Below are 15,324 nucleotides of genomic sequence, written 5' to 3'. Positions count from 1 at the left end.
CAACATTGTTACGTTTCTTCAAAATAATTATTGCACTGATAACACATTCAAAGAAGACGTAAACCCCATTAGTGTATCAACTAAGTTAGTATAAAACATCTATTTATTAATATTTTAAACTTCCTTATTTATTTGCACATTCTGTCAACATGTGCAGTAGATCCAATACCAAAACCAGCTCAGTATATCACATTTTAGTCTTAACTGAGCATAAACATTTTTGCAATGAAGAAATATAGTAGTGGAAATCTCTTACCAGAAATAGGGCTTGTAAATATCAGGAATGCTGATATCACCGATTCCTGAGTTCATAGTGTTTTTGAGAAACAACAGTTTAGTGCCTTTTTATGCACGTAGTATCCTTTATGCTAATTAGTTCAGCAATACTGTCAGTCTCTGCTGTGCATTGTAGCTCACACAGATTTTCCCCAAGTTACAAGCCTGGTTTATCTCCCCCAAAAATGACATGAATAACACAACAACAAAAAAGTCATTATGTGAGAATTTTGTTGCATAAATATTTAAAAGTTATTCACACTGAGAGCTTTGAAACCAAAAGGTTGTTCCAAAGAGATGCAAAGTGCTGAGACAGCAGGATTTAATGTCTTACAACAGCAGTGGAGGAAGATAACAGCAGTACAAAAAAAAATTTAAATTCCACTGTTAAAAAAAAAAAAAACTGGACAGAAAAAGGATAGCAGACTTTATTAACAGCTTTTCCCAAAGATATGTACAGTCATGTCTATGTCCATTAACATGTTGTAGCTCTCAGGCTGTTCTCCAGTGCTGTGATTACATAAATCTATCCAAGGCAATGTAAAGTAATTGTTTCCTGTATAAAATCAAGTAAGTCTTATTAATATCCAAAGTTTCCCCATTTGTCATTGCTGTATTTAGTAAGAGAAAAAGACCACTTGTATTTCATTACTGTCAAATTAGGAAAATAAATACCAGTCTTTGTCCTATTGGTCCTGTATATACAGTGAAGGTTGTGGTTCCTTTGAACTTCCTTTATAATAATGATGAAGAACATCTTATAGAATAATTATTTTGCATTTCACTTGCTTGAGAGTGCAAGTTTTGGTGTCTTAATTCACTTCGGCTTTAGAATACTGAACATTCTTGTTTGGAGCTCTTGGTTTGCAAATTGCTTTTCTTTTGTTTTATCACACAGATTTGCCAGGAAACAAGGATTTCTTATACTAACCAGTCGTAGTTGGTACAAGAAATCCTTCCCTCTCATTTTCATTCTCTCTTAATCTCAAATCATACTACTGTAACACAGATTGACTCTTTTCCTCTAACATTTTACTCTCCCTGCAATGTGGTTCTCTCTTTAAAAGAACCCGTTCTTAGTCTACTTTACAATGTTAAAAATAAAATAAAAAATCAGTTCATTACCTCGGTTCATCTCCAAAACACTGCGCAAAATTCATTGTCCCAATAGGTACCAGTTTGTGTTCATTTATCAGGTCTTGCATGAAAATACAAAGCTGACATCACTGAACAAATAGCATATCAGTTATCTTATTGGATAGCAGATTTGTCTGGGCATTTGTCCACTTATTAATTAGTTTTTTTTTCTCACTTGTTCTCTTTGCTTACATGAACTTTATTTTTATGACTGAGTTAATTAAAAAAGCAGCTCTCATAAATACTATTTTGCTACAGTCCTTAGAAACCAGAATTAGTTGGAAACTTTGACTGAGAAGCAGCCCATTAGTACTATGTTTGTAATTATAGCCACGTTTAAAGTGCTACTAAGTTGTGTGTTCCTCTTTTAAAATCTTATGCAAGCTGTTATTTTAGCTACATTCATCTGTGCGATGATGCTGTAGGATAGAACTTCCTTTCTCCGATCATCTCTGCAAACTTATCTGGACTCATTCCCTGCATTCCCTTTATATTATTCAATTCAACCCTTTTAAAACCAGAATTATAGGAAGGCCATTTGCATTTATTTGTTGTTTTAGAATTGTCAAAACAATCTACAAAACAATTGTACTTCTGCCCCCTTTTTCCAAGACAACATCATCCTTCATCATCACTCAGTTTTTCAGTATTTCTATGTTTTGGATTGTGGAACAAACGATTTAAAGGCGACAGTGCCAAATTCCATCTACATTGATGGGAAGGTAATAAGAACGAGGTGAGAAGCATCCATTAGGCCTTTTCAAAGATGGATTGTGTGTGAACTTTATTGTAATTAACTCTTAACTTCAAAAGAGGTGTTGTGCCACAAAGTACTAAAGGTTTGTTGCTCCAAAATGGCAGGTTACATTTTGCATTCAGTAGCGTTCTTTTTAACAATGCTTGGAAGAGCTATGGTCAGTTCAAGTCCGTTGTGTAAAAAACAACAACATCCTTAAGCTAAAAGTTCTCCAAAAAGTTATCAAAGTTAAAATTCAGGAACACAATTGCGATCAAAACTTACTTTTGATTACAATTTGGCTGGTGTTTTAAAATGCCCTGAAACAAAACAGCTCTTGGTTGTGTCATTGCTGGGATGCTTCAACAGCTTCAATGCAAGAGACTATGTATGAACGGTTAATGATTAAAATCCATGTCCACATTGCACATGGACATGCTCTTTTCTATTTGCCTGTGCAAATTCGAAACTTTTCTGTTTAGCTTGTGCTTGTCTGAGTTCAGTTTTCTGTTTGTGCTATTGTAAACTATATGGCGTATTAGTGCACATCCTGTTATATACTATATTAATAAGGTTTATAATTATTTATTAAAGTTTGTGAGTAAATTCACAAAAGATGAAAGCTCTGTGAACGAAAGAGGATGAGTGGAGTTGAGCTCTTTATTCTGTCTTGTAAAGTGGCTACAAAGAAAAATACCTCTAAATCCAGAAATTGTTCCAGAAACTGAGGTGTTTGATTTGATGCTCATGGATTTTGACCAAAGAAAGTCTAAGTCATTTCTTGGATGCAGGAACGTGTGTCAGTTTGTTCGCAATGTGCATGACGTGCCTTTTTCCACGTTTTTAAGAATGATTCAGAATATTTATTGATCTTGGCTAAAGATGAAACTTTGAGAGGTGTTCTCTATCTTACTCCAATGAAAGGGAAAGGTTGAACATTGATTTTGTTTAATTATGCAGGCCAGGCTCAGAAGTCAATCAAATGTAGTTATTGACCATAAATTTCTCATTGGAGACACAAATAAGCAGATCTTATGTAACAGCTTGCCTTGTAAACTTCTTGCACTCATAAGGCTAATAGGGCCCCGTTGTACTGTCCATGATTTTTTTTTTTTTTTGCCAACAATCTAAAATTTCCCCTAAGAGAAAAATGGGTGTATTAGCCCACTAGCAAGCATGTCTCCACAAGCCATGGATTGGGTAAATAAACTAAACTAATATTTGGAACATTTGCAGTGTTTGGCTATGAATTTAAAAGTGGTTTTAAGACAGACCTTGTTCTGCAGGTGCCCCAAGATGAGTGGAGTGGATACCCCGACGACAAAGACGATGAGATCCCCTGTCGCCGCATGCGGAGCAGTAGCTATGTCAAGGCAATGGGAGAGCTGGAGGACGAAAGTGGAGACTCGGACACGAGTCCCAAGACTTCTCCGCAGGCGGCCATTCGTCCTGATGCTCTTGTCCTTAAATCAGCCATGCAGAGACCCCGTTTAGACTCGCAAAGGTAGGACAGCCCGCCAAGCACATCAGGTCTTTGTCAGTGCTATGTCTGTTTTTGTTCTGTTTTTTAAATGACAGATTCTGAGGCAGATATGTTGCTTTATAAGTACAAATACACTACCAATCAAAAGCTTGGCTCACCCTTGTCATTCAATGGCTTTTCCTTATGTCTATGGCTTTCTGCATTGGAGATACATAGTGAAAACATCAACACTATGGCTCAAAAGTATATGAATTATGTATCAAACACAAAATTGTTAAAATAACTCAAACCCTCTCGCATATTCTATCTTTTTCTAAATACCTTCCTTAATACCCTGTTTTGGTTACTGCTTTGGTCTCTCTTGGCCATCTCTCGATGAGCTTTAGGAGGTTGGTCTCCTGAAATGGTTACCCAACTGTCTTGAAGGAGTTTCCAGAGGTAGTAATAAAAATAAAGATGAACCTATTAAATAAAAAGATGAGTCCAAACCTTTGACTGGTAGTGTAACTGAATCAAGCTGACAAAGACGGTGACTAAAAAACTATTGTGCAACATTTGTAGTTGTGCAATGTTACACTCTCGTCCAATCATAGTGAGTCACTAGATTATAGCTGTCTATTGCCGTGGTGGCTTTTAGGCTTTAGAACTTGGAAATAGGATGTGTCCAGTTGATAAGCACATAGTGATAGGAGGAACATAGCTCCCTTTGAACAAATAAATAAATAAAACAGCCACAGTTATAGTTTATTTTCCCAATGTCTAAGAAAAGAACAATACAATGGGGCACAGCAATGGGATAAAATGCTGTGAAATAAGGCAAAGTTCTGAATAGGTTCTTGGAGTTGTGGTATGGTGAATGCTAGTTGTGGTGCCTTGCAAAATTATTCATACCCATTTTTACAACCACATACTTAAATAATATGTATTGAGCTGTTTAGTGACAGACTGAGAAACACATGTTTGCGAAGAAGAAGAAGAGAAATGATACAAGAGTTTCATTTATTTTTCAAAATGTAAATTTGAAAAGCGTGCATTATATTCAGCCCTCATGAGTCAAAACTTAGAAACACATGACTCTACAATTATTGGATTGAGTTTTTTGTGGTGTGTCTCTGCCACCTTTGCACATCTAGAGGCTAAAATGTTTGCTCAGTCTCCTCTGCAAAATAGCTGAAGCTTAGGGCAGCAGCAAACAGTGGTAAATCTGGTCCCCCAAACATAGGGACTGTTTCTCCTTGACACAACTTAGGGGTTTCAATGTTGCTGTGTGCTTCCTACCTTTTCGTCCAGCCCATTTCTTGTCTAAATGCTGTGAATAAAGACAACTAGTGACACATAGAAATCTTGAAAAATTAATTTTCTCAAGCTCTGTCAAAATGGCTTGTGTAGCTTTAAGAAATGGACCAAAACTGACCTTGGACGTATTACTTCATACACAGATGTAAACAAAATCAAACAGACTTTTAAAATCCCAAACCGTTATCTAATGCAGACATGGCATAACTCTTGTGAATGCTTCAGAGAGCTGAGTCAGTGAAATGTGCAGTAAAGTCAAGAAGATATGGTGGACAGAGCCAGAGAGATAGACACGATTCAACTCTGACCAGCCGAGACAAAACAAACAACAACAGTGCCTAATCAAACAAGTTTTGTAGACCTTTCCAGAGGACATGCCAGAAAAGAATGTCACTGTTGGGAACATTGTATTATTATCTTTTTAGGTCTGAGACTTGCACTCCTGAAAGGAAAACAATAGAATTCATTCTCGTTCAGAAGCCCCAAATTTTAGCCTTACAAAAGAATTGTCCCCCCAGAAATTCTGGGTAATCCCCAATGTCTGCTACCAGGGAACGTTCACCCAAATGACGGCACCTGGGAGGCATCCTGATCAAATGCCTGATCCACCTCAAGTGACTCCTTTGGATGTGAAGAGGCAGTATCTCCAATTCAAGCTTTCTCCATCTACTATCATGCAACTTTTGGGTGCATCCCTGCTCCAACACACCTAAACTAAATGATGGAATTCTCTCATCAGCATTAATTCAGCTCTGCAGAGGCCTGATAATGAGACAGTGGTTTCATCCTGGTGTGATGAAGAAGAAGTGCCCTGATCTGCCAGCAAAAATGGCCCAAATCAGATTTTTTGGGGTCAAGTGACCAGATCAGACATTTTGCAACAGGGGTGCCAAACTCCAGTCCTCCAGGGCCGGTGTCCTGCAACCTTTATATGTGTCTCTGCATCAATGCACCTGAGTCAAAATAAATAGTTCCAGAGCAGAACTCTGGAGAATTTGACTGCATACTGAGGAGGTAATTCAGCAATTTGATGCAGGTGTATTGGACCAGGGACACATCTAAAAGTTGCAGGAATCCGTCCCTCCTGCACTGGAGCATGACACCTGTGTTATAGAACAAGTGTAAACGCTCTTATCTAACACATATCTGATTTCCTTCAAGTGAGATTTGAGCCACTTCCATATCTTTGGAATGCCAAAGAGGTTTTCAGTCGTTGCAATCTACTGTATCACATTTCAATTGGGGCAGCATGTGGTAATTTGCCCCACTGCAATGTGATACAACGGATTGAAATGAGTGTTCTGTCTCAGGAGTCGAGAGTAAAGGCGCTGACATATATAACGAAAAGTTGCCCTCAACGTCCTAAATTTCTGAATGAACTCTGTTTCTGTACAGTTGTTGACATACCTGCCCCACCATCCCTGGCTGTGTCCCCACATCCAGACATACCTCTGTGCTAAATTGGCAGCCAAAGCTCTATAAAATGCCAGAATGCAGAGGTTAATTCTCCTTTTTTTTTTTTGAGCGTTTACCCCTCAACCCCAGCTGACACAATAAATGGGTGTCCATTCGACTGTTAAAACCATAACGTCTATTTCTTCCATGTTTCCTGGACCAAAGCGAGCTGGGCTTGATGCCATTGTTGTTCTTTTGCTCATGCGGTTCAATTCAGAACCACAAACAGTTCATGCTGGGCACAGATATAGGCAATATTTTCAAAGTAATGTGAATCACCTAGCAAAAAAAAAAAAAAAAAAAAAAATATTTCTGAAAAGATCGGAACTGAACGTTAAGACCTGAAGTTTGAACGTAGCCTAAACGATGCACAATAGTAATTGTAGAGGACTGGGGTTGGGCACCCCCAGTTCAATCTCATTCCCGGCCTCAGGTCTTTGACGACCTTTAACTGTTCTTCCTTGATTTGCTGGTATTTAGCTCCATCCATTTACCCATCAGCTTTGAATATATTCATTATAACTGCTAAAGAAAGGCATTCCTGCAGCAATATGCTGCTACCACCATTTTCACCTTCTTTCAACCAATGGCTTTCTTTCAATTCTTCCCCAGAGCCCAGATTTAAGGCCTGTAATACTAATAACGGATTCTCCCACTCGAGCTGTACGTCTCTGCTGTTCCTCCAGAGTTACAATGGGCATCCTCACAGCTTCTTGAATTAGCTTCTGATTAGTGTGCTGTTGTGCCACAGTCTTTCCATTTTTAAATGATGAGTTCAACAACTCTCTGTAAGATGTCCAGAGCTATGGAAACTGATTTATGACCCAATCCTGCTTTTAACTTCTCCACAACCTGTTTGGTGTGCTCCTTGGTTTTCACAGCAATGTGTGACCACTACTCTGTTCTGACAGCATCAGGGGCATTCACATAACAGCTGGATTTATACTGAGATTAAACCCCACATAATTGGGCTGTTAGGTGATATTTGAAGGCAATTAGATGCAGTGAATTGTATTTAGGGTTATAAGGGTCTGAATACATATGCATTCTACAGTTTTTTAGGTTTTAGTTTGTTAAAATCACAAACAATTTGGAAACTAGTAATTTTATAGAAGTCCTTTGAAGTTTGTGAATGTCGTGTGAGAAAATAGGGAAAGTTTCAAGAGGCCTTAATAGTTTTACAAGACATTGTATATTATATTTATATTTTACTACGCAGGTCACAAACCTTTGTGTTCTTCTGTGTTTGTTTGAACTTTGGTGAGCTGTTTTAAAGTTTTTAAATCCGCAACACACAGAATTAATAAGTATTTTATTTCTTATATTTCAAAATTATTGAAAGTACACAGTCCTTTAAACAAAACACAGCGCATTTATAATCTTGAGCCAACAAATGTAACTGTCTTACCTTTAGAAAAAAGTAGTTTTTAGAGAGATGTAAAAAACTAATTCTATGGGGTTCTGGGAAATTGTCATTAGTAGTCAGCATCTTAGATTCAAAGGATTGTGATCTAGATTAGGGGTTTCCAAACCTTTCAGCCTGTGACCCACAAAATAACAGCGCCAGGGCCTGCCAACCAACTTTTGGAAGGCGGGATTTATGAGAATAAAGCCATATAATTATGAAAATAAAATAGTATTTTTACTAAAAGGTGCAGCCTTCCCCCTGCGTTAGAATGAGGAATGCTGAGCATCTTGTCGAGTTCACAAATAAGGAAATACTAAATCTTTTGAGCACATCAGCATCAAATCATCCCACGATCCCCAGGAAGTGTCTTCACCATTTAGAATTAAAAGATTGTTTGAATAATTGTTGACATTTAAAATTTATAACAATATAAAACATCAGCCGTGCAGTTTTTTTTTCTAAGTTTGCTTCTTATTTTCCTTTAAATAAGCAAGTTAATATTCCTTTCCCATGTAAGGCAACTGGACATGTTTTTCATGGTAACTGTTATTTGACGAGGATTTAATGTTGAGGATCCTTGTTTTCATAATGTTAACCATCTCTGTGAACGTTTGTTTTAAGCCACTGTGGCTTTTAGATAGAGACAAATCCTGTGAACTCAGGGAGGCGTCATGCACCACTCAGTTCTCTCTGCCTGTGAGTGCTCAGTGCCCTTTTATTCATCATCATCACTGTGGGGCTCTGATCGCTTCTGCGTTTGTCTGCAAACAAAAAGGACCCTGTGGTTTTTATGCAATGCTCGAAAATATAATAATCTGTCATTGTTGTAAATTCACACTCATTTGAGTGTAACACTTGTCTAATTGGACACTTAAAGCTAAAGCCGACGTTAAAAATAGTTCACATTTGAAAATTTGTTCTTAAATTGATCGTATTTTAGTAGGGCATTCTGTCTAAGCATTCCTTACTCGTGTATGCTCCCAGCAGATTCAAGAACTGCGAATCTAATGTTTAGTTGGTGGTTTTTAAACCCAGAAACTTTGTCTCTCCACCCCAACTCGCTCCTGTCCTTGTTCAGCCAGGGTTACCACTTGCAAACCAGAGATTTGCGGCCCCACCCAAGTGTCACGCTGGATCCTGCCACTTCCTTTCATCCCCCTCCTTTTCGCTCTCGCAACCAGAGCTACATGCGTGCCGTCAGCACCCTCAGTCAAGCTAGCTGCGTCAGCCAGGTGAGTCTCAAACATCTATCCCAGGGATGCATTACATGGAACATCTAAATGAGCTTATCGTGTGTTTTTAAATGTATGGTTGAATAGAAAGTATTGCACCAATACAAAACTTTGTGTATATTCGCAACTCATTATATTGTTACTATTGTTACTGTTATATTGTAGACACTCTTCTCAATTCTCACTTTTTTACATTCAAACACTGTCAGTTTTACTTCCCACCTTCTCTCCTTGTGTCCGCATCGGTCCGACTGGACACTCCAGCTAAGCACACAAAGAAAAGACATGAAAGACTTGACACAAAGAAAGACGGATGTCAGGAAAAAAAGCATTTAACAAAATGCAGCATTCTCACTTGGCAACTACTGTTTTAAACCACACTGTTAATGAAACGTTTGACTTAGATGTATCTTCTATCAACTGTATTAGCACAGCCTAAACTCAAAATATATAAACCAATTAGTATTCCATAATTTATGGCAACTTTTACACATGTTTTTTTTTTAATCTAAGTCACAAATGTGTGTACCAATTAAAGAATCTGCTAATACAACTCTTAAGTTGCTTATTGGCACCCTGGTAAAGATTTGTAAAAAAAAAAAGTATTTTAGTAGTAGAAACAAACACTTTGATTTATCCTTTGACCCGTGCGTCACTCACAGCGCTTGGACATTCGGTGATGTTCAGCGTTATCAATCGTCTATTGTGTGGAGCAGGAATTGCAACCAATCAACTCTCTGATGTTATCCATTCAGGCCTTCCTCTGTCTGCCTTTTTTTCACCCATATGCTCTGGCTATCTTCATCCTCTCTGGTGGTGAGTTCCTGCGGCTCTGTTTCATTATTTCCCATCAGGTCAACATCATCAATGATGCGGAGGTTGGAAATGGTTTGTTCCTCTGATGGTTTTGGAGGTATGGAATCCTGTAGCGCTTCTTGTATGACGTTTTCCAGGAAGATGTTGAATGTTGGGAAGAACAGATACCTTGGCAAACACCATTTTTTTGGAAGGGTTACCTAATATCCTTGTTTATTAGAGCTGCACTGGTTGATTTGATATAGAGTACTTGGATGACCTGAGGTAATTGCAACAAAACATTTTTCTATAGAACCTCCCACAAGCCTTAAGTAAAATGCACTCAAAAGCTATTTTGAAGTCAATGAAGTGATGGTATAGGGATATAGGTCCAGCCGGTGCTGCAGGTCTGTCTCATTCAATAGTTTGTCTGATGTTAAATGATCTGTTCTGCACTCCTGTTCAGTCCTCAGTCAAACACGTAGTCATACACACACGTGACCCACCACAGCAAAAGTAGGAACAAGTAGGCAGAGCACAAACTAAGAAAAACGTGAAAAACCTTCCATTTCTGATAAAATACTTATTATTCCAAGATATGCTAGTTGAAGTTATGAAGAAATCCCTCAGTGCTTTAAATGACCGTAATTGTAAAGTAATTCAAATCAACAGCTTTTGTTAACACCCTCCTGGCTGAGGGTGATTCTAAAGAAACTCTGAGGCCTGTTTTCTCACTAATCTTCTTTGCAGACTGCCAACATTCAAATTGTCATATCTTCTTCAATTCTTTGTTGATTTCCACAAGTTCCAAAGACACCATTGGAAATCTTTGATTCCACTCTTTCAGAATCTGTGAATAACTCAAAACGGCGCCGGGGAGACTTCTTCCTGGTTTTGCTGTGGCCTGTCACATATATATAGATGTAAATGTATTAATTTATTGAAAGACATGGGTGCCAATAAGTGTGAAGAGCTAAACAAACAACAACTCTGTCTCTCAAGTAGCTATACCTTAAGGCTCGTTCAGTGAATACAAATAAGCTTGGAACTGTTTTTGCAGTGAATAGTTAAGTCTAATGTAACATTGTGTAATTCCCTTTAGAATTCTGTGTTTCAAAGAGGCAAAAGTTGTTTTCTAGAAAATATCACTGATGCTCAATTCATCACTGCGCTCTTATAGTACATAAAAACACTGCCGGGAGTTTTAATTGACCAACCTTTGACCAACCTTTTCAGCTATGGTGGTCTTTAATACTGCGTGAATTCACACAGCTGTATTGTCTGTGAAAGTTATTTTGGCCCTCCACTGTGAGCTGCAGAAGATGGCGTTGCTGCAGTAAGAAGACATGACAGAGCCAGCTACAAAGCTTCCATATGGAAAATGCAGATGTAGCAGAAAATAATCTGGTCAAAAGGCAGGAGATAATACAGAATATATAAAATACTGAAATACAAAAAAAATCAAAACATATTCTAGTTCACAGATTGTTGGATTCCAGTTTCTCTTTGAAATTTAGAGTACAGAAGATAAATACAAAAACAGCATTCATCATTGTCAAGCCTTCCTGCTGTGAGAAATGATTACTTGCTTAAATTAGAAGCAGAGCTGACGTCACGTTGGTTGTTTCAGAGCCCAGTTCCTGTAAAACTAACACATATAGATTACAGCATTAACAATTAAAGTGGGTTTAGTATTTTATATTCGCAATAAGAGATTAACACGGTTAGCATTACCGAAACAACAGCATCCCAGACTACTACTGGGAAAATGGAGGTCCTTATATTAATCCTTGATAGTTTGAAAAAGACTGCCAACATTTTCTTAATTCAGAGCAATCCATGACAGAGGTTGAAATAAAACAGCAACTTTTCAGCATTTTGTTGTCTGCTAGAATTGCTGCTCTCTCACTTTTTCGCAGCATGTCATAGTGAATAGTATCCTGTTAAATAGCTTGTTAAATCTATATGCCTCCTTACTAATTAAAAAAATAGCTAACTTTGAGTCTTCTTCACACAGTAGGAATGTCTACACTGAAGAGTGTCGTTAGCCCAACCTGTTCATGCCTAGTGCATTGCTAATCTTACTATCCATCCACAATACCTGCTAGAGTTAGAGACAAAAAATTGACACTGGAATGTGTTTCGGTTTTTCTCTATTTAATTATTATGCTATAGTCAGTCTCATGTCTTATAAAAGCTTCTGTATCTTTTTTCTGATTTGTCTCTTGTCACCTGCAGTGTCTTCATTTGATCTGACTTTCATTCAGTTTAAGGTCGAGTTTTACAGTGGCGCTTCCTTTTGCTAACACTCCTTCATATTTGCTGTACAAAGGGGAAGAATCAAAGTGAGAAAGAGAAAGGAAGAGGAAAAATTAAGGACTGCTATTCCTGTTTTTGTCTCTCAGGTGAGTGAGACTGAGATCAATGGCCAGTTTGAGTCAGTTTGCGAGTCCGTTTTTAGTGAAGTAGAATCCCAGGCCATGGAGGCCTTGGACCTGCCTGGCTCGTTCCGCACTCGAAGCCACAGTTACCTCCGTGCAATTCAGGCTGGTTATTCCCAAGATGACGACTGCTTGCCTTCAATGACATCCTCCACTGTCACTTCAACTCTCAGATCCACAACAGGTAAAACAAACCCCTCCCCCCCAAAGTGAGAGAGGGCTTAGTCTACATATCGTCATACATCGTATACATGCGCACAAACCTGACATACCTACATATGTACAGTGGGGAACCCTTAAGATCCAAAGATGCCAGGCTGAATTCCTTTCATTTTCTTTGGAATCTGTGCTGTTTGTGTGTCTGTTTTTGCCACTGCTTACTCCCTGTAGTTTAGATCAAATTGCTTCCCTTTTAATCTGCATGAACCGTGCATTGGCCAAGTTTCCTCATATGTACTTTCTAGAAGTAAAATATTAGGAGGGTTATGATTTATTTAGTAAGAAAAGAACAAACCTACACGGTTTGCGTTACCACAATACAGCACAGCCATGTTACAAGGCATGCACAACAGGAATAGCATTTCCCCTGTTAAATGCATGTTAAACCGTGTTGTTATATGTGTGGCAAAGCGTGTCAGTTTACTTAGGGAGGGGTTGAGATCTGATGTGGCTCAAGGGTAGGGGAGTGGTAAACCTTCCAACTGTCCTACCTTGGCTCTATTAGGCAAATTACCTTTTAATTAACCACCAATTAGCCAAAAAATAGAAACCAATTTAAGGTAAGTCAAGAAGTCCTAGAAAATGGGAGACACGTACACACACAAGCTGACTCCACTGAGAAACGTATTATTCTTCCAAAAGTATAACGAACATATAATTGCATTATTGTTCACTAAAGTCTTGTATTGTGCTGCGTAAAACTGTAAACAGCAGTGTCAGTTGAGATAAAACAAGAGGTTTATTTTCCTGATGTAATTATTTACGATTTTTAATCTATTGTCTTTTTCATCAAAGTTAATATTAAAGGGCTAGTTTTTAATTCTGATAAAACATTTAAGATGTAACTTTGGATCTGTACCTTTTATTACTTTAGGAGTAATTTTTAGGAAAAAAAAACGTATTCTTCATTGACTTCTGTATTCATTCAAATTACCACACACTGCTGTTGAAATGCAATTTAAAATGCTTTTATGGTTTTGTGTAACACAATACATGCCCTACAGTATGAAGACTCAAGCACCTTAGCGTCTATGTGCAAGCAGAATATTTGCAGTACCTCCCTGAGTAAATGTATTTGGTGTTTGCCTGCAAGAGTAAAGCTATGAACCCTATTGAAACATTTTTTTCCCTCTATTTACATGAATTGTTTTTCAATATTCTTACCAACGTATTTTTTTTGTACATTTTGATGTCAATTTATCATTGGAGACATTTGCACTTTTACCACTCTGTTGGTTTTGTTTTCTTTACTGAATCTGGAAGTATGATTTTCTTTTGTTTTTCCTAATCCTGTCATCCTTAATTGGGCTTCCATCTGCAATTTCTTCGTGACTGAACGACTCTGGATAAAGGTCTCCAATCCCACCGTCTTATTTGCTGAACTCTATTGACTTAGCCATCGGCACCAAATCTTTCTGCTCAGCATAAGCGGAAAAGAAAAAGGAAAAAAAAAAAATTTAGTATAAGGTTGTTTTATGGACCTTAGAATTATATTACAGGTTATATCAGCACAGAAAATAGTAATCTGGTGATTGGCTGCATACACACTTGCTCATTGGTGTTCTCTTTACACTGTTCTTGGAGAACAGTTGAAATTAAATGCAGTCACCAGACTAAGCTATTTAAAACGTATCAGGTAATTTTTTTTTTTAATAATAGTATTCAGGACTAGTTTGAACCCAGAGGTTAGCCGGCCCTTGAAGGGGAAAAGGAATCCCATGATGCTCTATAGGCCAGACGAGCTACAAACCCCTCTCCATTTGACCATCCAGATGTTGAAGGATAACCAGGGGAAAAGAACAACTGGAGGCATCAGTGATGATTGTTTCAGGTATTTTAATGTTGACATGCATACATATCTATGTATATGTGTGTTTTTGCACTGCCTTCTCAGTAGAAATAATAGAAAAGTAAACGTTAAGTTACCCTTAGTAGCAAACACAGTTCCAAACAACTCATAAAACCTCAGACATTGTGACTAATTTCTTCTTTAACACCGGTACGACTGAATAGAGAAGTTTAAAGTGATGAATGTGATGCTGGCTTTTGTGAGTTGTTGATCATGTCTCTCTATTTTTAAGTGTTTTTTTAGGCCATATTGTAAGTGTAACCACATCAGAAATGTAACTTAAAAAGCCTTTCAGAATGTTTTCATGTCGCAACCATAAAATAGCAGTGAATGTGATCGCCCTGCCACTGTCTCCAATCATTTGTCAGGGCGGCATCTGCCTGCTGTACATGTGCACATTTCTTTTTTTCTTGCCATAAAAATTAAAGGCCATCTGTGGCAAAGTCGAATCTTTGGAACTGAGTTTGTCAGCTGTTTTTGACTGTGGGATTGCAGCCTCGTGCTGATGGGGCCTTGGAGGCAGAGGGTTTACCTCTCCCTTTGCTGGGTTTTATACAACTCTACATGGTCTTATCAGCCACTTTGGACCTGGTATGTTCAATAGGGTTCATATTTGCTTCTTAACCCTGTGGGTTGTGATTCCTCTCCTCCCTTTACATCTTTTCTTTTGCACAAAAATGGCACAAATTTGGAGTGCTGGGAAGTATTTGGCATGCTCGGAGAAAAGGGTCCTCACAGAAAGGATTACTGATTTGATAATGGTTTGATGTCTTTCACTTTTTGTTGTGCTGTGCAGTGAAAAGATGAAAAGAAGCCTTGAGATGACTGAGAAGGCAGTGTAAAAACATTGTGAGAACCTACAGTATGTGAGTTTATTGGAAATGAAAATTGTCTTTTGAAAAGTAAAGTGACAAAAGACCATTTTTTTTTATGATTTGCTCTCGCTGTTGCCATTTATATATAGGGTTTTTGCAGATTTAGAACATGCACACAGGAA

The 15,324-nt window shown here is 38.0% G+C and overlaps 1 protein-coding gene across 1 annotated transcript in view; it reads left to right on the top strand.

The window, feature by feature from the left end:
* LOC105938769 (disks large-associated protein 2) overlaps positions 1-15,324 on the top strand; it is a 143,601-nt gene that overhangs the window by 86,998 nt on the left and 41,279 nt on the right. Inside the window, exons 3-5 of the mRNA XM_036147278.1 lie at positions 3,436-3,653; positions 8,870-9,023; positions 12,224-12,443. Of these exons, the coding sequence (XP_036003171.1) occupies positions 3,436-3,653; positions 8,870-9,023; positions 12,224-12,443 (592 nt within the window). The remainder of the gene's footprint in view (positions 1-3,435; positions 3,654-8,869; positions 9,024-12,223; positions 12,444-15,324) is intronic.

The sequence above is a fragment of the Fundulus heteroclitus genome, chromosome 15 (assembly GCF_011125445.2).
Source record: "Fundulus heteroclitus isolate FHET01 chromosome 15, MU-UCD_Fhet_4.1, whole genome shotgun sequence".
NCBI classification, from domain to species: Eukaryota; Metazoa; Chordata; class Actinopteri; order Cyprinodontiformes; family Fundulidae; genus Fundulus; species Fundulus heteroclitus.
The sequence above is the reverse complement of the archived record's forward strand: the minus strand, read 5'-3'. Positions and strand labels throughout refer to the sequence as shown.